The 24,215-nt window shown below is 42.5% G+C and overlaps 1 protein-coding gene across 1 annotated transcript in view; it reads left to right on the top strand.

Moving 5' to 3' along the window:
- Positions 1 to 24,215, top strand: part of col16a1 (collagen, type XVI, alpha 1) — a 59,064-nt gene continuing 34,849 nt past the window's right edge. The window contains exons 1-8 of the mRNA XM_058619946.1: positions 1 to 192; positions 4,628 to 4,742; positions 12,284 to 12,352; positions 12,433 to 12,550; positions 17,843 to 17,966; positions 18,690 to 18,971; positions 20,255 to 20,335; positions 21,622 to 21,690. Coding sequence (XP_058475929.1) covers positions 4,667 to 4,742; positions 12,284 to 12,352; positions 12,433 to 12,550; positions 17,843 to 17,966; positions 18,690 to 18,971; positions 20,255 to 20,335; positions 21,622 to 21,690 — 819 coding nt within the window. The 5' untranslated portion in view covers positions 1 to 192; positions 4,628 to 4,666. The remainder of the gene's footprint in view (positions 193 to 4,627; positions 4,743 to 12,283; positions 12,353 to 12,432; positions 12,551 to 17,842; positions 17,967 to 18,689; positions 18,972 to 20,254; positions 20,336 to 21,621; positions 21,691 to 24,215) is intronic.

Below are 24,215 nucleotides of genomic sequence, written 5' to 3'. Positions count from 1 at the left end.
TGGAAGCTGCCTCAAAGGGGGAAAAAGTGAAGGAGGCTGAAAAAACCCACTGTGGATTACATGTGATTGTGTTCGCATCGCATCGCCCCCCCCACCCCCCCCAAATCTGGTCCTTGGATACTACATACAGTGCACGCGCTAGTTTTGCGGATTAATGTGGACGCACATCTGTGGATTTATCAGTAGTTGAAGGTAAGTAAGGCTCGTGCGTGTGTTTCGTGGAAGTATGTGTGTGTGTGTGTGGTCGTGTTTGGCTGAGACCAAAGAAGGAGTTTGTGAAGTCAAACTTTGTGGCGACTCTTGCATTTTATTGCAGGGTGTACACCAGGCGTTTATACAATACATGGGAATGGATTTATTAAACAAACCCATGAATGTTAAGATGCCAGTTCATTACTGAGCACAATAGGCATGCAGTCCCTACGGGATCCTCATAGTACTACAGCATAAAGTAGATGCAGCCACTTCATTATCAGATCGGTGACGTTGATGACGCAAAATGAAAAGAAAAGAAAACTTTTGAACTCCTATAGTACAGCTCCAGACAAAAGTGATGCTGATTTTCCTTTAAAAAATAAAGCCAGGCCATAATGTGGTTGAGTTGTTACTGTAAATCTTTGTAGCTTGCATTTAATCCCACTGGCATTTAAAAGCCCTCTAGCAGCATAGTGTTTTTTTTTTTTTATTAATCTTCTACATGCATATCATTTATCCAAGGTAACGTCTGAACATTGTGCTGATCTGAGATCAGTCTTTTTTTTCTCTCCCTTACCTGGCAAAGAAAAAGTGCTGAAGAGAAAGCTTGGATGCCACAGACACATCTGCTTTCCTCATTACTCAGCCATCTCATGTTTGCTGGATTTTGCATCCTGTCTGCACACACACACACACTCCCCCTCATCCAAAGTCCCCCAAAGGGTTCTTGGAAAAAAAATGTGTGAGACAAACTCCCGCTTACAATTTAAAACACCTCAGTTTTGCACATAATATTTGTAATAACCAGAGACATTTCTCGTCAGTACATTTAACGTCAAAAGCAACAGTGACACGGGTTCATTTTTTGGTCATTTTAACAAACGAGATATCCCCCTCCTGCAGTTACAGGGGCGGTTAGCATTACAAACGGGTGTCCTTGCCTTTAACCAAACATAGTTTTCGTCACTTAACCTGTGGCATAGCTGCCCATGTAATGTTAAGATCATTGCTTCCAATTCCAGGCTCTGTTATCAGCCTGCAGCCAGTATAATCCACAGTCTGCCTGCAGCACACTGTGTCATCCAATGGACTTCTAGCTTTTTTTCCCCTCTCAATTCTGCAGTGAAGTGAGTACTGGGCTATCAGAAATGTAAAGCTGAAAGAAAACCCGCACATCTTTTGCCTTCTGATGACTGACTCAACCGTGCATTGCCAGGGCCGCAGGCCAACTAGCCCACGTCATCTGAATGGAACACACTTTACACCAACACCGTGTGGCAATGGAACAAAAACGTTCATGGCATTGGAACCGCATCGGTCTGCTTCTCATTCATTGCCAATACAAGCAAAACTAGTGCAAACATGCCTCGTGTGTTAAGTTTCCTACATGTTTTGGAGTTTGACTTTGCAAGTTTGCGAGTGTGTGTTGCTCCTGGTCATTGGATATTGAAGCCTCAGGGCAATGTAATGCTCATCTGAAGTCCCGTGAGTTGAGTGTCACCATACATGTTGAGTTTACTGTGTCTTAAAACACACTCAGCAAAAAAAAAATGCTCTGACATTGCCCACAATATCTGTCAAATCCAGGAAAAATGACAGTAGATTGACTGACAGACTGTTGGTCCACTGACTTGACTGTGTACTACACAGTGTCTTTTAGAAATGCACCAGCTTGTTAGTATCTTAGTTGTTATTAACATTAACATTTACCTATCATTATCATTACTATTATTATTATTATTATTATTATTATCATTATTATTATTATCATAATTACTGGTATGTTAGGAAAGACTCTATCACATGAATCACTGAGTCAAACGAAGAGGCAAAGAAAATAGAAGATGAAGGCAGTCATGCGACGAAGTGGATGGCAATAATTGATTTTTAGATACAAAGAAAGGTGTTTATTAGTTTGCCTTATTTAGTAGTGAATGACATAGAACCACTATACTAACTTAGTGATATGAAATATTGTGTGCACATGTCCACCTATCACACAAGCTTTGTATATAACTGCTGAGTCCCCAGATAATATACGAGAGAGAGATAGTGCCGGGTAAATTGGGAGCAGATACCCTGTGAGTGAGCTGTACATGTAATAGTACATGTACCTTTTTTGCCAGGTTCTCCCATTTAAAGAGATAATAATGTCTCAACCATGGGACTGTCTGAGGACTGTCTTACTTATTTATGGATGGCATTGCCTTTTGTCTAACCATAGGATATCCATCCATTTTATACAACTTTATCCTCCACATGAGGGCGGCGGGGCGCGCTGGTGCCAATCCGAGCTGACATAGGGCGAAAAGCGGGGTACACCCTGGACAGGTCGGCAGTCCATCACAGAGACACATAGAGACAAACAACTGTCCACTCTCACACTTACGGTCAATTTAGAGTGTCCAATATACCATTTCATTTTATCAGAATTTGCTCCTCTACACAGGCTTATATTGGTGTTCTGTAAACGATGGCAATGATGATGAAATGTGTGACAACAAAAATGGCTCCGCTCTCAGTGCAAATTGCCTTCATTGTTATGTAGGACAACATCAGTGCCTCTTTTGTCAATCCATCAAGCCAGAAAAAGTACTTGAACTTATAACTGTGCTGGTAACAACCACTTGATAGTCCAAAAGGTCTGTACCCCGAAAGAAAAATGACTCTAAGGTGCATTACATCGAAGAATGAAGGTCGTGTTGTCATTGTTGATGTTAGTCACCAGCACCAGCACCACCCCCTGCCAGCTCATGTCGTCAGACTTCTCGTGCTGGAAGACTTTCAAATCTGTCATTGTTTTTCCTTCCTGTATTGGCCTCGTACTCAGTGACCTGGTCAGCCTGCTTTCCGGGCTCATTGCCAGCCCATTGAAGAAGTCTAGTGGCCGAGATGCACACTGTCTCACCTTTATTTGCCGTAGTCAGCTGCGTGGCCATGAAGCTGCAGATGGAGTGCATAGAGAAAAAGGGGGAATTAAGACCTGCATAGTAACTCATATTAACAAAGCCGAGTAAGCTGCTTTTGGAGTATTGCCAGATAATAATAACAATTTGTTGTTTTCCGTCAGCCTGTGTTCTCTGGGCTGTGATGCATAATGTATTATGTACTGTGTGAAGTTTCCTATTATTGTGATCATGTGGCATGAAGCCTATAATAAAAGCTTGAAGCAGAGCAAAGCTTTGATTAACCCTCCCGCTCATTAAACTCGTCTTCCTGTTTTGATCTCCTACCTCACAGCTGCTTTTATCTCAAAAATAAAAAAGCGTCCATGATGTGTTATTGCACCCTGACAAACTGCAGTGTAAAAACATTACACGGTGTCCTGCAAAAAACTTCAGAAACGAATGCGATGGCCTATTAAAATGGAAGAGAAGAGGGACAGCAACTGCACAGTGTGTCAAGCTGTCACTGATATTTCGCAGTATCACTTAGAAACACTGTCCACCACAGCGTTTGGTCGTAGTCGCACTGCAGGCAGTCGTGTTCGCAGAGCATTCACAGTGTGTCCTCGACTGGGCAGGGACACCACAGTTTGCAACCCTCGGGAGAATATGGGGATCGTTTCTCCTGGCAGACAGGACAGGTGTGCATACAGACACAGTCTGCTTGCCTGCCTTCCTGCCTTGAGGGCCACGCTGTACCTGTAAACACTGCTGAATTATGGGGTCTTATGCACACGCTCAGGGCAAGTCCAGGTCAGGTGGGATGAGTTTATACTAGTCAGCATGGCCAGTGTGTATAATGGGCACGCATTCTTATCAGTGTGCTTATAAATGAGGAGTTGCAGTGAAGCCGAAGGAACTGTCGAGAGTGGATATTATAGTTATTCAGATTTGGCAAGCATAATATGTGCGTGTGTGTCTGTGTGCGTGTTGTTGAGCCACGTGGAAGCATCTGGTGCAACACAATAGCTCCATTGGAATAGTCTCCAGATGTGTTTGTGTATTTCTGGCCTCACTCAGTCTTTTTGACTCTGAACCAACCAGGGTGCATGTAATCCATGTGTGTGCACTACACATTGTTTTGTTTTGCATCGTATGCAGTAGGCACTTTGTGAGCTTTCTTTTTTTTTAACTCAGGAACGCCATTGTTTAGCAAGATATGATTGTATAAATATGTATTTTTGTGTCCTTTACTACTACCTGTTTGTGTGTGTGTGTGTCGCAGTTGCCTTGTCAAAGGCAAAGCAGATGGACAGGGTAATGACTATGATCAGAATTTATAGAGTTACACTCCCTAATGGAGGACATTCTGGTTAATTCGTATTCCACTAACAAAGCCCACCTCACACCACATAATTAACACATCAATTATGACTGACTCATAAATATACATCAGTGTCGATTTAGAAATCAAGTGTAATCTGCTGCTGTTGACTTTTTTTTATTATTATTTTTATAAAACTTTCTGTCTGTTCTGTTTTCATCAGGCGGTGGCTGAGGTGAGGTGTTTACAGAGGAGTGAAACCATGTGGCTTCTCTGTTCCTCCCTGACTCTCCTGGCCCTCAGCTTTGCATCATGTGACACGTTGACGTCAGAACAAGGTGAGTTAGCCAATACCATCCCGCAGCTTGAGTTCTTATTTGAAACTACACTGAGGAGCCAGCTACCTTTCACAAAAAATAACTATAAACTCATATTACAGAAAATGAGCTCCCAAACACTTGCAGCCTCAGTAGAGCGTTGTAACTCCTACAAAATGACTTCTTCCTTCCATAAAAGTTGTTGTACTAATGTACCACCGTTTCCTTCTGTCATCTTTTGAAAAGCTACATAAAAGTAAATGACAAATTCTTGGATTGGATCAAAGACTTTTAAAAGTTAAACTGCAAGCTTTTTCAGATTTTCAAGCTGTTACATCTGACCAACTCATCACACTCTGAAACCCATCTGTGTTTGATGGACTGTGTCCATCTGTGTGTGTGTGTGTGTGTGTGTGTGTGCCCTGTATGTTGAGCCCAAGGTTACAATGAAAACAGAGCGTAATTGCAGCTTATGCCGTGCAGCATTTGGTGCTGGTAGCCATTGGTGGCTGTGTGGTTAGTCTGTGGCATAGAGGCACGTGTGTTTACTATGTGCGGCTGTGTTTCTCTCCGTGAGCCATCAATCGTACGAGCCTTTGTCCTTCTGTTTATGAGAAACATGATTTGTATCCATGGGTATGAGACTGAAAGCATTTTGAAAAAGTGTGTGTGATACAGAGAAGGAGACCAAGAAATCAAGACTCAGAGAAGTGAGTCTTGATTTCCTACCTGTTTATTCTTTTAAATTATAATTTTTTTTAGATACTTTATTGATCCCCTTAGGGAAATGATTCCCTGCATTTTGACCCATCCTAGAATTAGGAGCAGTGGGCTGCCACACTGAGTAGCGCCCGGGGAGCAATGGGGGTTGGGTACCTCGCTCAGGGGTACCCCAGCCCTTTCGACCTGGTGGGGACTTGAACCGGCGACAAGCCAAGTTCCCTTTCCACTTGGCCACAGGCTGCCCCATGTTTATATGTTGTCATATCCTAATCACACACCCAGTCAGTACGTTTACATGCACGGTTTAATCGAGCTAAGGCCGTAGTCTGACTAAGACAATCAGGCAACTTGCTGAGTCCAAGTATACATGCTGAGGAAAAAAATCAATTTACTTGCTGTGCACATCTGATTTCGCCTCCGTAGGTGGCACTGTATCTCTTTATACGAATCAGTTTCCTGTTGACGGTGAGATTGCCTGTGCTGTGGTTCTGTATGTTTTGTACCTGCTGTACATGCTAATCGTGACACAGATCAGATCGTGTGGTTGCTGTGTTGTTCTGAAGAAAGTTTATACGTGATCTCAGTTTATACGTAATCCGCTTCTACTTCCGCGTCAAAGACCGGGGATGGAATTTTGGTGCATGTGCAAAACGCCAAGTCCGACTCCAGTCCAACCAAGCGTATACCTGCAGGAGTAATAGCACTATGAGTCACATTATCCAGGTGTGTTAGTCCGACTAAGACTAGCTCGATTTTACATGCGAAAACAAGAAAACCAAGTTATTGTCTTAGTCGGACTGAAATCGGACATTTAACATGCACATAAACACACTGAGTGTTTTCACGAGGGCTGATACTGCTCTGTAGGGAGCTTTCTTCAAAGCTTCTCGTGTGAGTCAGCTCCCCCGAGTTGTCTACACCAGAGGTTGAAAGAGAGTGCTTTCTTAAGTGCAGCTATAACACTTTTTTTTTCCTCAGCGCACACACACTCCACCACACTATGACTATTTCTCTGACTCATCCGAATCTCTACTTACTGGTAATTTGCTGACATTACAACAGGAAAGCTGGTTTAAGTAAAACTAGTGTTGAAGAGCTGGAGTTGGATAAATGCACTGCAGTTCTGTAGCGCATCAGACAGAAAGAGACTAGTCCCTGCAGTTAAATGAAACTGCTGAAATGCTCTGCTTTTAGTAAAGCATTGCTGATATGGGTATTTGTGCACAACGGAGCCTACAATCTGAAGTAATTGATTTAATGTATTGATATACTTTAACTTTTACTACTCTCTGTATCCAGGCTGTTTTAGTGCCAATGAATTGAAGTAGCAAGGTCATTCACAGAAGACACGCAAGGTCTTTCACTTTTTAGGCCTTGTTATGTCACAGCCACACTGGAGCCGTGTTTCCATCATGGTACAGTTCGGTACGGTTTGGAGCGGTAAACCCCTGACTGTGAACAGTACCTTTACTTCATTGGCGGGGTGTGCGCCTGTGCCAGATGCAGCGAGATACACAGCGTGACGTTGATGTTGAACGCCATCGAACGCGACACAACCGACAACAACACAGTAGACAACAAAGTACATCCAGCAGCTCTTTTTTTTTTTGTTTGTTTGCTCAGTTTGTGGCCGTTCATCCCAACAAGACGTCAAGCTTTGTTTGAGAATAGACTGCGGGTGTTGAAGAAACACCGGTCCCAAAGGAGTGACGCTTTTCTGTCACCCAATCAGCTGATTTTTTGTGGGTCTACATCCACAAATGTTCCATGAAAGCAACATCAAGGTGAAACTGTCGTGAAAGTAAGTGTTAATGATGCTTTTTTTTTTTACTCACAGCTGATACTCGAGATGCAGCTAATAAGCAAGGGAGTGTGGGTGATTGCGTCATTGTTTTGAAAGCGCCTCATTTTCCCTGTCTAAAATACAGCCCTGCAGTACTTTTGTGTTTTCACGACTCACGAAATATGGGATTAGTGTGGATGACAGGCATATTCAGAGCAGAATTTATTCATTTTTAAATTAAAATGGAAAGGGTTGGATGTCGCCTGATACACTAAAGCTTTTATCACATTACATGAAGAGTTGTGATTTTGTGTATTGTTTTTGAAGTTGTGGCGCTTTGAGTGGTCACTTCTTGAGTAAACCATTTGAGACAAGTATGGGAAAGACATTTTTTGCTGATGGCCGATGTTGTAAGGGCTGATGGGCTACTCTTCAGTGCATGACCAGGCTAGTCTGGAGTTTATAAAAGTTTGTGCTTGAGCGTCACTGGCAAGGAATGAACCGGAGCAAAACAATTAAACTAGCGATTGCTTCAGGGATGCTGCTTCATGAATGAACCTGTTTCATAATGACTTTATTTTCCACAGAAAGAAACATGTAATGGACGATTCAGCTGACCTGCTTTCACATTTAAGAATGCAGTATTGAGTCCCATCAGTGCAAATAAATTCTTTTGATGGCCTTTATATTTATCTACTGGTCAAAGTCTCCCTTACCAAATACTTGTGCAGTTTACACACAAACACACAGGATGTCTGTGGTTAAATCAAATTCAGAATCTCCATTGAGAAGAGTTAAGACTTTTCCATGTTTTGTCATTTCAAGTAAATGTGCACGATGGGAGTCTAGTTGAATGTGGGCCAGACTCCTGCAAGGGAAAAATTAGTGAGCTTGTCGTTCTCCAAAGTGCAGCAATTTCAGTCTTTCCTCTTCTCTGCGCTGCAGTTTTATCACTGGAAAACAACCAGGAATGTTCTCTGTTGTCTGTCTCATTTGGCAGAGTGGGCTAGTGAGACACACACTGTGTCTCTCTGTCTCATCCCATCCCTGCTTTAATCACCCTTGCAGTTTGACATCCCTCCCATTTAAACCTCAGATAGTCTACAAACGAATAATTGTATTGAATCATCAAGCTAGCATGCCCCTCTCCTTTCCTAATGTTGCAAGTGTTTAACAGCCCTGGCACTTAAAAGACTCTGCTTCTGGCTCTGTCTTTCTGCTGATTAGCAGACCAGTCCAATTACGTTGGGACTGTCGCACCGTGAAGCACACCGAACAACAACCACACCTGCTCTCGCTGCACACCACACATTCTGACACCATGCGTACACCTCTGACCTCCTATCCCAGAAGAAAGCCCTCTGCCAAATGTTTGCTGCTATGAAAACAAAATTAAAAAACGCACAGGCTGCCAGGTTTCAGCAAACTCTCACACCAACAAGAGACTTGTAGATAATACCGTTGACTCCCATAACCCATTTGAAGTTTGTTAAATGTCAATTTCAGTGCAAGAAAGGTCACATATTACTCATTTTTCCTTACTCATTGTACAGTGCTTTGTCCTTTGTCATAATGTACAACTGACTGGTGTATCTTTGTGTTGCCATTTAGCGTGTTTACATGTACCTGTATGTTACAAGTCGATTTAAGTCGGACTGACACAATAATGCGGTTTGATGTCATGTAAACACGTTAGTCTGACTAAAATCGAGCTCGTCTTAGTCCGACTAACATACCTGGATAATGTGATTCATAGTCCGATTACTCCTGCATGTATACGCTTAGTTGGACTGGAGTCGGATTGCACATGCACCAAATTGTCCTCCCTTTATGAGTCAGTCGATGTATAAACTGCCGTCTAAAGAGGTGGAGTCAGACGTGCACGGCCATTAAATGGATATTCTCCTCTGCATGTATGCTTGGACTCGGCAAGTTGTCCGGTTGTTAGACTTTGTTGGTTTAATCTAAGTCTGTGAGCATCTGAAAGTTGTTGTGTTCAATTTCTCAAGAGCTCAAATTTCCGGATTTTGCATCCCTAGTGTTGTCTCATTACCTACCTTTGGCAAGATTCAAAGTTAAGTAAATCATCCAAGAGGAAGTGAACCCAGCCAAGGCCTTCCAGTCTCTTCAAGGCGACAAGCAGATACTAGCGGGATCCTGGAGTGACACTTACACTTTGAGCTAATTAGCTTGTCAACAAGCAAATGTGTTCCTTTGATCACAGCTTGCGAGGAAATGGGGTTCAAGCTCTGCAGCGTGTCCTCTGCCAAAGTGCATGAGTATACAACAGTCCCGACAATATCATCCATCCACTCAGCTGCTCTATGTTGAAAAAGCGTGGCTCTCCCATGAGTATGAGCAAAATTCACACAGTGGGGATGCACAATATTATTGGCATGGTATTGGCATTAAAATGTATTATCGGATATCTGCAAACACACAAATGGGCACCTCCTTGACCTCTGTGCTGGCACTTTTTTAGCCCAAGCTTGGGCCTAAAACACAGCTTTTAACTCTATTTGCTACCTAGTAAGCTGTAGATTGGCCCCATTATCCTCATGTCTTTTCTCCTCTTCTGTTCATGGTTTCTGTTCAAAAGTCTACCATTGAATGCTAAGACAATGCAGTGGAGAGCGCAAGAGCTTGACAAATGTCTTTCCCTGAGTTTGGGATAGAATGTAGTTTGATAACAAAAATATAGCCTCGAGAGTTGCTTTTCCTTAAGTTACACGATGCTCTTCCCTCCCCCCCCCCCCCCTCCACTCCACCTTCTTCTATCTTAAATTCAACCCTATTGCCTCCAGCAGGGATATCTCTGTTCCTGACAAAACCTTCATTTCAATTCTGTCAGATTGTAATTGAGCTGTGATGAAAAATGAAAAATAAAAGGGGGAGGGGGGGGGAGAGAGATAGAGTAAGAAGTGATGAGAGGTAGAACTTCACCATATCTCGACTTCACAAAGAAACATCTAGCGATAAGAAGGCAGGATGTGTCCGCGAGTCTGCATAGAGTGAACTTTGAGCTGAGTGTGCAGGTTTCAGCATGGTCTCCAGTTGTGCAGTGTGTGTGTGTGTGAGAGAGAAAAAGACAGTGGGTGTAAAAAGGATGTATCAGAGGGGGGGGGGAGGGCGGGAGAGTATCAGAGGCCTCTGATGACTCTAAACTGGTGATTGATATTCCCCGTTCCCTTCATTGAATCCATTACCTTGTCCGGAAGTCACATTCAATTCTTGACATCCGCTTAACGTCTCATCTCAAGTCTCTCAGCTTCCTTACAGCACCACTGTTTTGACAACTCTGCTTCCACACTTTAATTTGCACTGTAGACGGCAGCGAGACAACGGCACACTGTGCAGACACAGACTGAAGTGTGCTCGGCTCTGTTTTCAAATGAAGACGAGTAGAAGCTGCAGGGTGTCAAGAGATGAACTTGATGGCAGTTGACGCGGTTCCTAATGTGATTTAATTCTTTGTTGAGCTTGCCTCCGTGAAATTACATTCCTTAAATTCCTAACATAATTAAAGTCGGTAGTAAATTATTATTTAAGTAATTATATTAGGCACTTTCGCTGTGTTTTGATGTGGCTTCCAGCATGGTGGTTTCCAAGGTTGGAAACAGACAGTTCCTGTGCATGTTTGAAGGCAGCTCTCCGTGCAGTGCAGTCTCCCCGTTTCATCAAAGCGAAATTATGAACAACTTTATCACGTTGAATCCATTAACTGTGATCTTTAAAATGCATGAAAATTTAAATCTATGATAATTCTTTTCATGCAAACTGTATTCGGGGTTCCTTATTTTAATGGTCACAGTCATAGTGAGATTTACTTGTTAGATAGATGTTAGATATTTGAATAAATATCATTATATATACACATAATATAACATTTTTTGAATGATTCGAAACTATGTTTTGGTCAAAAGATTTGCTAATGTAATTTGGCATGTTTGGTGAATAATTTCTAGACGACAATCATTGTCATTGTAAGTAAATACAACAAAGCTAATTCCAAATATTGTTCCGTTTGTTTGTTTGTCTCCAAGTAACTTTTTAAATCACTGTAATGTGTTACTCCGCTGCCAGAACGAGGCCAAAGCTGCATCCTCGCTGTGAAAAAGAATGCATCATATCCATGCAAGTCTAGGAAAGGATGAGCATAGCTTGAATACTGCAGGGCATCATTTTGTATTTTTATTTATAGAACAATACCGTGTTTCAGTTTTTTTATGAGATAACGCCTTGAGGAGTAGGAATACGTTTGGCACAAAGATGCTGCTATTGCCCTAATATCTTATCTTTTAGTTGGCGGCGTAACTGATGTTCTTTTTTTTTTTTTTTTTTTCCTGAGTTCAGAAAAATAATGCACCGCTCCCCAGTGCTAAGTATATTGCACAAATATGTATTATCTCGCTTTTATTATATGTCAACACAGGGAACCTCCCATCGTGTCCATAAGAACCACTTTTCGAAAAAAAAAAAAAAACGAAGGCTGTATGTCTGCTTGGGTTCCGTGTTCTTTGGCCCCAAAGAGATCAATTTACTGTGGATCACAGTGATTCACAGGATGTCCCCCCCCGCCCCCCCCCCCCTTCACTCATGAAGACTGCTTTGACAAGCAACACTTTTCTCTGTAACCTCCCTTGACAGGGTGAGAACATATCCATCAAACGTGGGCCGCTGCGACAGACAAGCTTGGTGCTAGACAACCTGTCAAGACTAAAGCTGTGTTCCTCACTGCATTGCCTTGCCCTTATTTCATCTCCCGCTCTGTGTTTTACTCTATTTTTTTTTTGTCTTACTCTGTTCACCCCCACAAACTCCCCTCCTCTTTCTTTCAGATCAATATTTCTGTTACTCTCAAATGTGTGTTTGAAGTTGCCGGCTGTCTCACACAAAATGTGTCCATTTCACCCAGCATTAGGTGTCAACGGTTACATTCGGGATAACTTTTCCAAAGATTTACAAGACAACTCAGGGTTTTTGCCGTTTGCACAACTGCCTAGTGTCTTTCTTTTTTCATTGTATGACAAGTTGTGTCATCTGTTTGTCTCTGCAGATGAACAATGCCTGTCCTTGCAAGTGGATGAGTGGAAGTTTTCTCAGACGACCAGGCACAATATCACAGGTGAATAGACTAACTGGAGCAGATTTTTACCCTGAGTCTTATTTATGTGGGGCCTGATGATTGTTGTCATTTGTTGTCAGGTTTCAATCTGGTGAGGCGATTCTCCCTGCTCAAGAATCCAGATGTGAAGAAGATCCGCAACCCACGAGGACCAGTCATCCTCCGCCTGGGCAAGACGGCACTCCTGCGTCCCACCGAGTAAGCTTACACTGCCGTCTCTCACACTGCAATCCAGAACATATACACGTGTTTTACATGGCTATTGGTTGGAAAAAAGAAAAAAAGAAAAAAGGATGAACTACAGGAATGGAAATAAAGTAACTTTTCCACTGGATATTCAAGCTTTCTGCAGGCGTATATCAACAGGCTCTCTGTTATCATGCTGCTTTTAAACAAAGAAACAAACGAGAGCGACTGAACACCCTTCGGCTAATCAGCCTCTGAACCCTCACGCAGTTTTTCAGCACTGTCCACTCGCTGTTGTGTGAAAAGCAGACACTTGGCAAACCATACAGCACGGGTCAATCACTGATTACATTTCCAGAAATACCACTTCATTTCCACTCACGCTGCCTTGTTAAACTAAACTGTACAACAGTCCTTTGGTTTCCGGTTTATAACCACAGATACTAAAGCTCACATCGGCAAAAGGACAGCAGTAAGGGTAAGCATAGGTTTATTAAATTTCATCAAAGGGATTGAAGTTGCATGAAAGTCTGAGCTTGATCTGAACATGTTGCGAGACGCTGCAAAGTCCGACGCTTCCTCACTAAACATGGTTTTGCACCATGACATGGTGCAATTACGCTCTCCTGGATTTTCTTGCTGTGATTACACAGTTGTTGGTGTGTAGATTGTGTTTAGAATTGTTTGATGAGTGCTTATTAAGCTTATGTGCTGGGTGTTTATCAGCCCTTTTGTTTGTTGTCGTTTTTCTTTTTCAGCTCTGGTGAATTACATGTGTTGTTTTTTTTTTTTCTCAAAGGCTTCTCCTTCCTACCCCACTAATAAAAAAAACGGTTTTTCAGAACTTGCCAATTGGGTCAGCCTGGAGTATTTTATCACCCCGTCCAGTGCTGTGAGCTCCACTTACATGAAGGTCTGATAAATGTGTCTACGCAAACACTCGTTTTCTAGAGACAGTTTGTTCTAAATGTGTCACATACGTTGTTTGTCACAGGCTTTAGTGAGTAGTTGTTTGGATGAAAAGAAGGAGGGAAGAAACAACTGTCACTTCTCCGGCAGTTAGTGTCTTTGGAACTGAAGAGGAAAATCAAAGATGTTTTTTTGTTTTTGCTTCTAACAGAGAGGTGATGGTTGTCAGTTCTGTCAGTGAAGACTGCTACCTGGGCAACTTTATCTTTATTAACTCACAGAGAATCATCAACGTCAGCGCCTCTCATATACGGAAAACCCTGCATGAGGAACACAATCCGATGAGACGTGTGCTCGTTTTCACATTTGCATTCTCTCCTTCACCTCCCTTCTTCCCTCACCAGAGTTGTAGATACGATCTGAGGGGACAGTCACAATCACTTAGTCACCGTGTTCCTTTTCTGTATTTATTTGCTTTTAATTTTTCTTTTTGTGGCTCAAAGTACATATCGCCGTAGCGTATCAGGCATTTAGATGAGATGAGCGGAGGCGGAGAACAGATGGGCGATTAATGGATTTAGTAGTGAGGGAAAAAGAGAGTCAAAGGTTCAAATCCAGACAATAAATGAATGCATCCAAATAAACCCTCAGGCTTGTTTTGTTTTTTTTGTTTTTTTTCCTGTGTGTGTGTGTGTGTGTGTGCTTTAGATGTGCATTCTTGTGTTTGTGTAAATGTTGGCATATGCATATATTTCTCTGATTAATACTGCATGTGTTTGTCTGTGTGTCTGTCTGTGTGTGTGTGTGTGTGTGTGTGTTTAGATTTGAAGTTGCAGCATCCACCACAAGCTTAATGTGACTCAAGAAGCATCTTTTAAATTAATTTCCAGTGCAGTAGACTTAAATGTTCTATACAGTCATTGAAAAACACCACTTTCCCTTACATCAGAGGCTAATCCACCCTGCTTATCCAAGCTAACACCGATAATGAGATGAAGCCACTTGTCCTTTACCACTTTTAGTTGTATTTCAGAATCCTTCTGCTGTGAAACGATTGCCAGTCAGAGCTGGTCACATGCGTTTCAATGTCAGCGCAATGTGATTTGATTGCCCTTGTTGTTTTTATGTAACCGCCGCTGTGTCTAGGCAAGACAAGAAGCCATTCAGACGCGGCATTATGTCCAATATTCCAATTAATCATCACATAAATGAAATGCATTACTTATATAATTATATAATTAATAATAATTATTTTTATTTTGAGGTCAACAAAATCCTAAGCATCTAAGCATAACGAAACACAAAGGTGAGGGCTATGGTGCATTTAATTGACCATCAAGGATTAATAAATGTGGGAAAAGGGAATAAAAGTAAGGCACAGTAATGTTCTTTTTAAGCAATACAGAAGGTCGATGGGGGAAGATGCGTCAGTGAAGAGAGGGCTGTATTCTTTTTACAAAGATGTCTGCAGGTGAGGGATGATTGTTAGTCTGACTAATGCTGAATTTGTGGAGCTGCAGGCCCTGTATCAACAGGGCATTAGGCGCACAAGCTGCTTTGGTCTATCATTTGGTAGAGATAATATCAACCTTTATTGAACTAGATAATGCCAGTGTGTTTATTTAGCTTGTTTTCTGAGTCAGACGTGGGAGATAATTGACCATCTTTAGCAGCTCAGCTGCATTTGTGCGGATGAGAGCACAGTAATTTTGTCTTTGTAGCCACTTGGTGTCTTGGTCCAAAGATGAGGTGTGGTCAGGCACCATGTTGGCACATTGCCATCTTGAGGCAGCAGAACAATGACTTTAGACCAGGTTTTTGTTAGTCAGTGTCGATGTATTTTCATGCTTATTTATTGTTGCCCTAACTGCCCGACGCACAAGGACGAGCTTGTGCGCTAGCAGATCCATCACCTCAGCACAGAATCGTTCACTTCTGCAGTTTTTCCTGTATTCGCTGTTTAGATAACAATATGCCAGGCACAGGCACATCTGGCTTTGGAAGGGAAAGGGAAGTGAACCTATGATTGGCGTCACGTAAGTTTCGCCCAAAAACACACTGATAATAATTCAAACTCTAAATACAACCCTTAAGATTGCCTAAATAGGTAAAATAGAGACGACAACAACAATCATTCACTCTCAGATTCACACCTTCTATCTTTTTAGAGTGTCCAGTTAACATATTTGCATGTTTTTGGACTGTGGGAGGAAGCTGAAGCAGTGTTGTAAAACAAATGTTTTTAAAACAAACGTCACATTTGGGATGAACTATAAATCCTTATACCAAAGCAAAGATTGTGTACATATATTATTTATTGTTTACAAGAAACCAGAGATCGCCATTGGAATACAGAAGTAGGAATGTGTAAAGCATTTTGGCTTGAAACAACTTTCTGCCAGCTGTTTTAAATTCCTTTCTGACAGTGTATCATATATGGGGTAGAAAGAGTCTCCACTGAAGGCCACACAGTGAGAACTCAGTGTAAGAGTGTTAATGCACCTCTCCGGGTGATGTTCCCAGAGATCTGCTTTTTCAACTTTACTCTCCTCCTCTCCCAAACTTTCCGGGGACCTTTTTGACTCGTACTTACCAACTTCCTTCTTTCTTAAAAAAAAAAAAAGAAGCTGTCCTCTCAGAGTCAGGAGAGGCTAGATTTAAATCTGTCAGGTGAATATTGACAGATTTAGGGTTTCTGTGTCCTGAAGCTTGGTCACTAATCATCAGTAAAACAATTCTATTTAGAAACGTGTCTTCTTTTGTCTTTTTTCCTCTTTCAAGCATGCACTTTCTTATTCTATGTTTATACTGTTTACCCACATTCTTTAAAATAGATTAGTTCATGTCAAAAACTTTCAGGCATTCTCTCCCAGTACCTAGATCTTTGTGTTCCTTTGCTTTATTTATCTTTACCCCACTATCTTATTTTTATTTATCTCTCCTTCTCTCTCTCCAGGTCCACTGGTTCGTCGCTTTCTCTTTCTCACCTTTTCCTCCTCTCATCCTCTCTTTGTTTTGACATCCTGTAGTTGGCTGTTTTCCCGCGGATCTTCCCTCCGTCATAAATCACTGTCACCCCACTTCTAAGAGTGGGAAACCAGCTGCCAGCATCAACATACAGGATATATATGTGTGTGGGGGGGTGTGTTTGCACAAAGAAGCAAAGAATTAGAGCAACAGAGATTATTTAAAAGTGTCCACCGGCTCAATGAGCGTGAATGCATTTTCACTGGGCTTGTTTGTGAACCTTTCATCTCTCAATACCTCACACAAGCAGTATATATATATTGTTTGTGAGTGTATTTATTTTTGTGCTTAGATATCCTTGACCGAAATTGAGGGATGCGGCTTGCTCGACCATATCTGCTATGAAAATGGATGCCAGTGGGTTGCACACAGCGGGTGCTGCATTGCACTGGTAGCTGTTGTCACAAAATGGGGTGGAAAAATAGAGATGGGGCGGGATGAAAGATACAGAGAGAGAGAATGTAACTCTCTCTTCTCACACAGGAGGGTGGAAACTGATGTTGGCATAAAAACAGACAAGAAAATGTGATTACAAAATCTCACTGTGCTTAATTCAATCGAATTCTGACTCGCTTTATGAATGCATTTCCAAATAGAATAATATACCGGTGGATCGTTTCACATATACATTATGATGTGTATCATCAGGACACGAAGCATGTGACTATATACATTCTTTTTATGCTTCTGTACCTGGCAACAGTCGCCACTGCCCGAAGTTAGTGTGTGTGTTTTCAGGTTGTCTGGACTCACGGACGAGCTGATTAGAGTTTGGTCGTGAATGGTTAAGAACATCTTGAAGGACAAAAGTTAATTGTTCTTAATCACGTTAACATAAAAACTCAAAGTCAATGGGCACATGTAATATGAGTCATTGTACTCTTAAGGTGTAAGAGATAATTCACATTGCACCTTCACAGGGAACCGTCCAGCAGTAGGTAGCCAAAGAATGTAACAGCTGTTTTTGGACGGAAATTTTTGAACAAAATGAATCCTGGATTCTCCGTAAGTGCGTTAGTAAGCAGATAACACATTCCGCTCAGATTCCTTTTGATCTCCACCTCCAAGCTTTGGCTGCCAACTGCTGCAGTGTACTTGTACCAGCTGGTTCTTCGCTTTGTTTGTGTGCCATTTAGTGCTGCGCAGGTACTGTTGCTGTAAATGATGTTGATGAGTGTGGTCAGAGTGATCTTATACACTGCTGCTCTGGGTATTATTTCTAAAAATAATAAGCTAAACGGGGAGAAAAAAAAAATGTAATCAAAGAGCAGGAGTCAGGTAATTATTCTCTTTGAGTCTGTCAGTGTGAGTAAACTCAGTCTGTCGACTCTTGCTGCGCCTGACGCCTGTGACCCTTGTGTGTTTCAGTGAGGTGTTTCCACTCGGACTTCCTGAGGAGTTTACCTTGAGCTTCACCCTAGCTTTGAAGAAGGCTGCCCTGAGGGACACCATCTACCTCCTCCAGATATCTGATCAGCAGGGATACCCACAGGTGCACCTCACTCCTCGCTGTCTGCTTTATTTATTTCTGCATCCTATTTTTTTTTTTCCCACAAGCCATCCTCTATCTTGTTCCCTCATCCCATTTACTCTTCTTTCCTGGTCTCTCACCTTTTATTTATCATACTTTTTGTCTATTCATTCCCGCCGCTGTCCCTCATCTCTCTTTCGCATAGTCATCCGCTTTTGTCTTCGATTTCTTGTCTCTCGTGACACCTTTTCAATCCTCTCTCTCCCCCCCCCCCTCCCTTTTCCTTCCACACGTCTTTTGTCCTTACTTACTCTTCACCCAGTGCCGCTCTTGCGTGGCGCGCTGCCTGGGTTCCTCTGCCGCTCCTCCCTCAATCATCTTCCGCTCCCCTCTTTCATTCACCTTCATTATTATTCATGTGTGTTCAATGATGAAGCACTGGAATCCCACAAAGTCCCCGTAATCACTTAAAGTCTGCGACCAGATTTAAATACTCAATGTGAATGATGGATGAAGCTCAAGCTGCCTCATTAGGAGTGATTGATCGGCTGTGCCGTGTATGTGTGTAATTAATATGTCTTTCCCTTATCTTTGCTGCTGTGTTCTACGGCTTTGTAAAGAGTACTTATTACTCTTTACTGAGGCCTGTTGGACAACTTGAGTGCATGTTCTTATTAACAAGCCCGCGCTAAATGTCCAGAATCTTTCGCGTAGTCATACATCAATTTTCTTCCCGAAATATAGCTCTCTGTTGACTTCAGTGGCTCGGATGGAAGCCTGTCCCTGAGAGCCAAAGGGGTTCACCCTGATGCCGACCTGGTGAGCTGTGTTTTCACTGGAGAGGGGGTGGAGGCCCTGATGGACATGCGCTGGCATAAAGTGTCTCTCAGCCTGCAACGAGGGGCCGCCTCTCTCCATGTGGATTGCAGCACTGTTGAGACCAAACCCCTGGAGCCTCGTGGAGATCTGCTTACCGATGGACACACTATGCTGGGCATTCGGGCCTCGGATGCTGGGCCTGTGCAGGTATGACAACACTGACAAAGTGCCCAATTGAAATGGAAGCAGAATAAAAGATATAATTAATGAACTAGATGATTATAAAGTGAAAAGCTGCATATTTGAAAACCGACACTTCAGTTAAAAGTGAGTTGTAAGACGTGAAAAGCTAAAAGCTACTCAGCGCCTGTGATTCTTTTCTACCTTGAAATGCACGGACAGCTTGAGGCTAAAGCGTTCTTATTCTGGGCTTGAGGCAAACAAGAGTTTAATGGCTTAGACCAGAGAGAAAAGATTGACTCTAAGTGAGAGGAAATAACTGCTTCCCTCAACGTCTACAAAAAAAAATGATTTGTAAAAAAGTCATTGTTGACCTACTGCTTATTTGTTTTTCCCTAAATGATGAGTGTGTGATCGTGTCAAAGGAAGAGTAACACAAAGCAGCTACCAGCGATCGTGGAGAGGAGAATACCATCTGTATCTTTGACAAGGGAAATGTTACGCAATTTCACACCAAAAAAAATAATTGAAATGAAGTGGTTCTTCATTGTTACTGGAAGGCTTTGTCTAAAGTTCTTTGAAATATGTGGCTTTACTATTTTATATGTCTTCCATCCTAAGTGTGGCCCTTAAAAGAGCCGGGGACAATGACATACAGATATAATCTACATTTAACGCTTTGAAAAATGTGCTGACCTTTAACCTCCCCGCAACAGAAGTGATTTGAATGAACATGAATGGCATTGCAGTGCTTTGCTGCGTAATGTTATTGGGCACACCCTTGCTATATAGATATCTAACAGTGTAGACGTATTCTAGACCCCTCTATAGATCAATGTTTCCAGTACGGAACAATTCATTATTTTCACGTGTGAATTTACGTGCGTATATCTGTGTGAATAGACAATAGGCGATGTCTTTAAGTTGCTGTTTTCAATCTCATTAAGTCGAGGCGAGCGGACTACCTGGCAGAATAGACACGAAGAGAGCTCCGACTGTTAACGCTGAATAGGCCGAGTGTAATCCAGGCACTTAGTTTTTGTCGATAAAATGAACACGTCTATTTAGAGAAGCGGGGGCAGGGACTTTTGTCACCGCAGAGTGGAATTGTTTATACATGCACGCCCGTGTACAAACTTCCTGATGAAGCATTTTCCCTAAAACTTTGTATAAATGAGTAATTAATAGGCTTTCACTGCCTCATTTAATCTTTGTTTACATTGTTTATTAAACAAGCCGGGGGAACATATGGAGGCCTCACACAATCTCCTCCCCTCTCCCCTCTCGCTCTCTTGTCTCTTATTTTTCAGATGGACGTTCAGCAGGTGACGCTGTACTGTGACCCGTCCCTCGCCATTCAAGAGGCCTGCTGTGATATACCTGGGGCTCGGGTGAGAGTCTGACAGCTTTCCCTAACTTCTTCCTTTCCTTTCCCGCTCAGCATTGTTTGTCCTGCTATCCTGGGAGCCAGCGGTGTGTCTTCAGCTGCATTGACCTCAGCCTCAGCTCCCTGCAGTTGCCCTAAAGATTTATTCCTGTGAACGCGCATCCATTGCAATTATGCCACATCCAACTGTGGTTTGTCAATATTGTTTTGCACTTCAAATGTGTATAAGCACCTAATTGAAAAAAAAAGGAATCACTTGCTTTTCCAATAGAAAACAGATTCACTGCACATAATTGCAACATTACTTCTTCTTGTTTCTTTTTCGTCAGGCAAAAACAGAGCGTGGTGGTTCAGGTGTGGAATGAAATCCAAACAGCCGGGTGTGGGGTTTATTTTTAAGCTGAAAGTATTTTTGTGCTCAGCCAACTATTTGTCCAAATTCCCCCGGGTGTCTGTGCTTATGTCTTTTGCATCTGAGCACGCATACGAGTCTCCCTTATTACCTAATGATTTTATGTGTGGGATACAAATAGGAGGAGACACTCCCTCTGAAGTCTGCGCAGTTCTCCGGAGGAAGGACTGCTCGCTGTGAAATCTTTCTCTTCTTTACTCAAGGGATATAATGTGCTGCAGGGCTCCCTTCAAGCTGCATTTAAATTTGAAATCAGGAGTGGGAGGGCATGAATGCATGAAGGTATACGCTAGGTATATGCTCATACACAGATGAAGGCTGGAGCGTCTTAAAACTCAATGGAAACCGTGAGTTGTCAATAGCTTCGACTATGTGGTCTGAAATCCACAGTATAGAGGAACGTTTTGTGGTACTGGGGGATTGGATTTGAGAGATTAAACACTTTCTCTGTTGTATTTACTTACTCCTGTTGACAGAATCGAAGTCAGATTTCGACCGAAATACTAACGGCTTTCCTTGTGCAGCACTTGAACAACCTTCCGGCTGTTTGCACCTTTCCTCCCACCTGCAGTGGGAACCGAAAATACTGCATACATTGATGTGTAAAGGCATTTTTAAATTTCTACAGTTTCTCCACAGGCACAGGCGCTGTTAGTGTGGCACTGAAAAATAGAGCGTTTAAATGGTTTCATTCATGTCCTCATGCAAGACAATACATATTGTATTTCACGCCCGTACTGCAGGCACTGTGGTTCTGCGTTAGATCAACCAGCAATACGGCAAAAACAAAAAAGTGCAATGATAGGATCTGGGTTTTTAAATCACCGTGGTGGTCTTTTACGACGTCCTTAATGATCTTGTCTGCTGCATATTTACAGTGCCCTCCCGATGTGTCCAAGAGTCGCCGCGCCGCTGAGAACGACCTGTTGGAAAACACATTTAACCAGGTGAGCCACATGGGACGCACAGTGGAAGACGATTCTGTATTCTCACAGATACAAAAAAAAAAGGGGAAAGTATTATATGAAATATACATGTAAAATACAAAATATATTTACAAACGGGGGGGGGGGGGGGGACTTTTCACAAAGAAGAATCTCCGCCATTGTGAACGCCACGGTTTCCATCAGACATAACACAAACAGAAACAGACACACACCCTTAAACAGCGTTGGTGAGACAGCTGGAGATGCTCCTGCTGGCAAACTTAAGCGTTAGTTGTTGTGCTCTCTCTCTCTCTGTGAGCAAGATGTTTTTCTATACTCGGCTGCAGGTTTTGCACGTCTGAGTTTTGGACTGTTATATTACGTCAGCTAAGATAAGTTTTCTGCTCGCGATTGTCAGTGGGAAGTTTCCAGTGCTTTTACATATAGAGCCGCGTGCCACACAAGGGAGCAGATTCTTTACGATTATACTCTCCAGCCTCCATGTTCATCTTCCTTCAGTCTCTTCTGGTTCTAAATTCTTCCAGTATAACATTATTTTTGTTTCCACATCTGCTTGTTTTCTTCATTCATATTAATGGGACCTACAGCTAATTATCTATTGAGTGGAGTTGTTCCTCTCGTGGAGTGCTAGTGTTAACTTGGAGCTCCAGCAGACTTCAGGAAACAGTAATCAATCCCATAGACGTTTCCAGCCAGACAGTTACAATAACTCAGGAATGCCTCACTCTGCCTCTGCCTCTCGCTCGCCCAACACTCTCCCTTCTCCTCCTCCTCTGCTATCGGTTACTCGCAGGCTGACTGTTTAATATGGGTATCAAGATGTGCAGTCCCATATGGTATCGTGTTTCAGGTCTCGTCACGTCACCAGCTTCTTTGTTCTTACAGACTTAACTATACTGCAGATATGTACCTGCGATGAATGCGCTATAACGTGCCCTCATTTCACTTTTCTCTCCATTTCTCTGATGCCGTCTTGCATACACACACACGCGCGCACACCCCTACAGGCACATGCATGAACATGAATGCAGGGGCTTTCTATTTTTTTTGTCTCTGTGTAAACTAAAATACCAGTGTGCGGACCAGATGTTATTGAGCCATAACGCAAGTCTTCGTGAGTGACAGCGCCATAAACTGAGCACACGTGGTATATACTGCGTATGTGGAGAGTAACGTATGCTGCAGCTTTTGCAGCGTGCGCCGGGGGTAAATTTGGGTCAACTATTGATCAACCGCCCCCGCTTTGTTCTATTCTTGGCCCTGTACTGTTTTCCATCAACATGTGTCTGCAACCACGGGGTCAGGTTGCCTGCAACCCTGTTCCTTAGATTTTCTTTTGTATGCAGATGATACACAATTTTGTCCTTATCCTCACTTGCACACAATAGTTATATATCCATCCATCTTCTACTGCTTTATCCTCCACATAAGGGTCGCAGGGGGGGGCGCTGGCATAGGGCAAAAGGCGGGGTAAACCCTGGACAGGTGACAGGGACACACAGAGACAGACAACCGTTCGTTCACACGCTCACGGTCAATTTAGAGTGTCCAGTTTACAAAAGGTACATGTGTTTATGAAAATTACAAACTAAGCGAGGGCCTGAGGGCTTTCAGTTCACACGTGGGGCCAGAAATATGACTCAAATCTGAATTATTCACAACATTCGGCCATTTCTGCTCCCTGTATTGACTCTTTGATGCCAACATGCTCATTTGTACTCTTGTCTCTAAATATGCAGATTACTGTAACACCATTTTTGCCGGACGGCTCCAGAAAACCAAATAAATGTTGGTTCACAATCCAGCTGCTTGAATTCTTTTAAGAGTTAGACAACATGAGCAGATTTCTTGCCCCATTGCGCGGCCTACCCATGGTTTTCAAAACTGATTTAAAAAAAAATGTTACCATTTGTTTTTTAAGTCTCTGAGCAGCCTTGTTCTATATCGACCTTCTCACCCCTCACACTCTTGCTGGCTCTGATAAAGCTGCCGACCAGCTGTTGCTCTCGGTCCCCAGTGCAAAGCTCGAGACAGAGGCAAGATGGGCATTTGCTGTCAGGGCAAAATCTATTAACTGAAGTTCCGTTGGGAATCTGACAAGCTGCTTAAGTATTCTCTTTAAAAAAACTTTTTTTTAAATTGCTTTAAAATGTGCTTTGAAAAATTGAAACAGCTACACAAACCGTTAACCTGTCTGAAGATAACATCGTCCACTTTTAAAGCTGAATTTTGTGTTGTTCAAAAAACAAACAAACCCCAAAACAAAACAAATCATAAAAACAACAGGTTTTGGTTTTATGCGTTTGACTTTTCGTTGGCCAGATGCAGTAACCTTGTGGAGTCTCTGCTGGGCACCTTTCAATGAAACAAATGAGACAGAATGTTGATCAGTTAACTGTGGAAGTAGTTGGATTTTTGTTATACTTCAGACCGTGCCAGACTAGCTGCCCCCCCCCCCCCCCCATTCCATGTTGCTGTGCCAAATGAAGATGATCACCTGCTGTCTGTATACTTAACGGACTGGT

The sequence above is a fragment of the Solea solea genome, chromosome 20, assembly GCF_958295425.1.
Source record: "Solea solea chromosome 20, fSolSol10.1, whole genome shotgun sequence".
Classification (NCBI taxonomy): domain Eukaryota; kingdom Metazoa; phylum Chordata; class Actinopteri; order Pleuronectiformes; family Soleidae; genus Solea; species Solea solea.
This window is presented reverse-complemented; position numbering and strand designations above follow the sequence as displayed.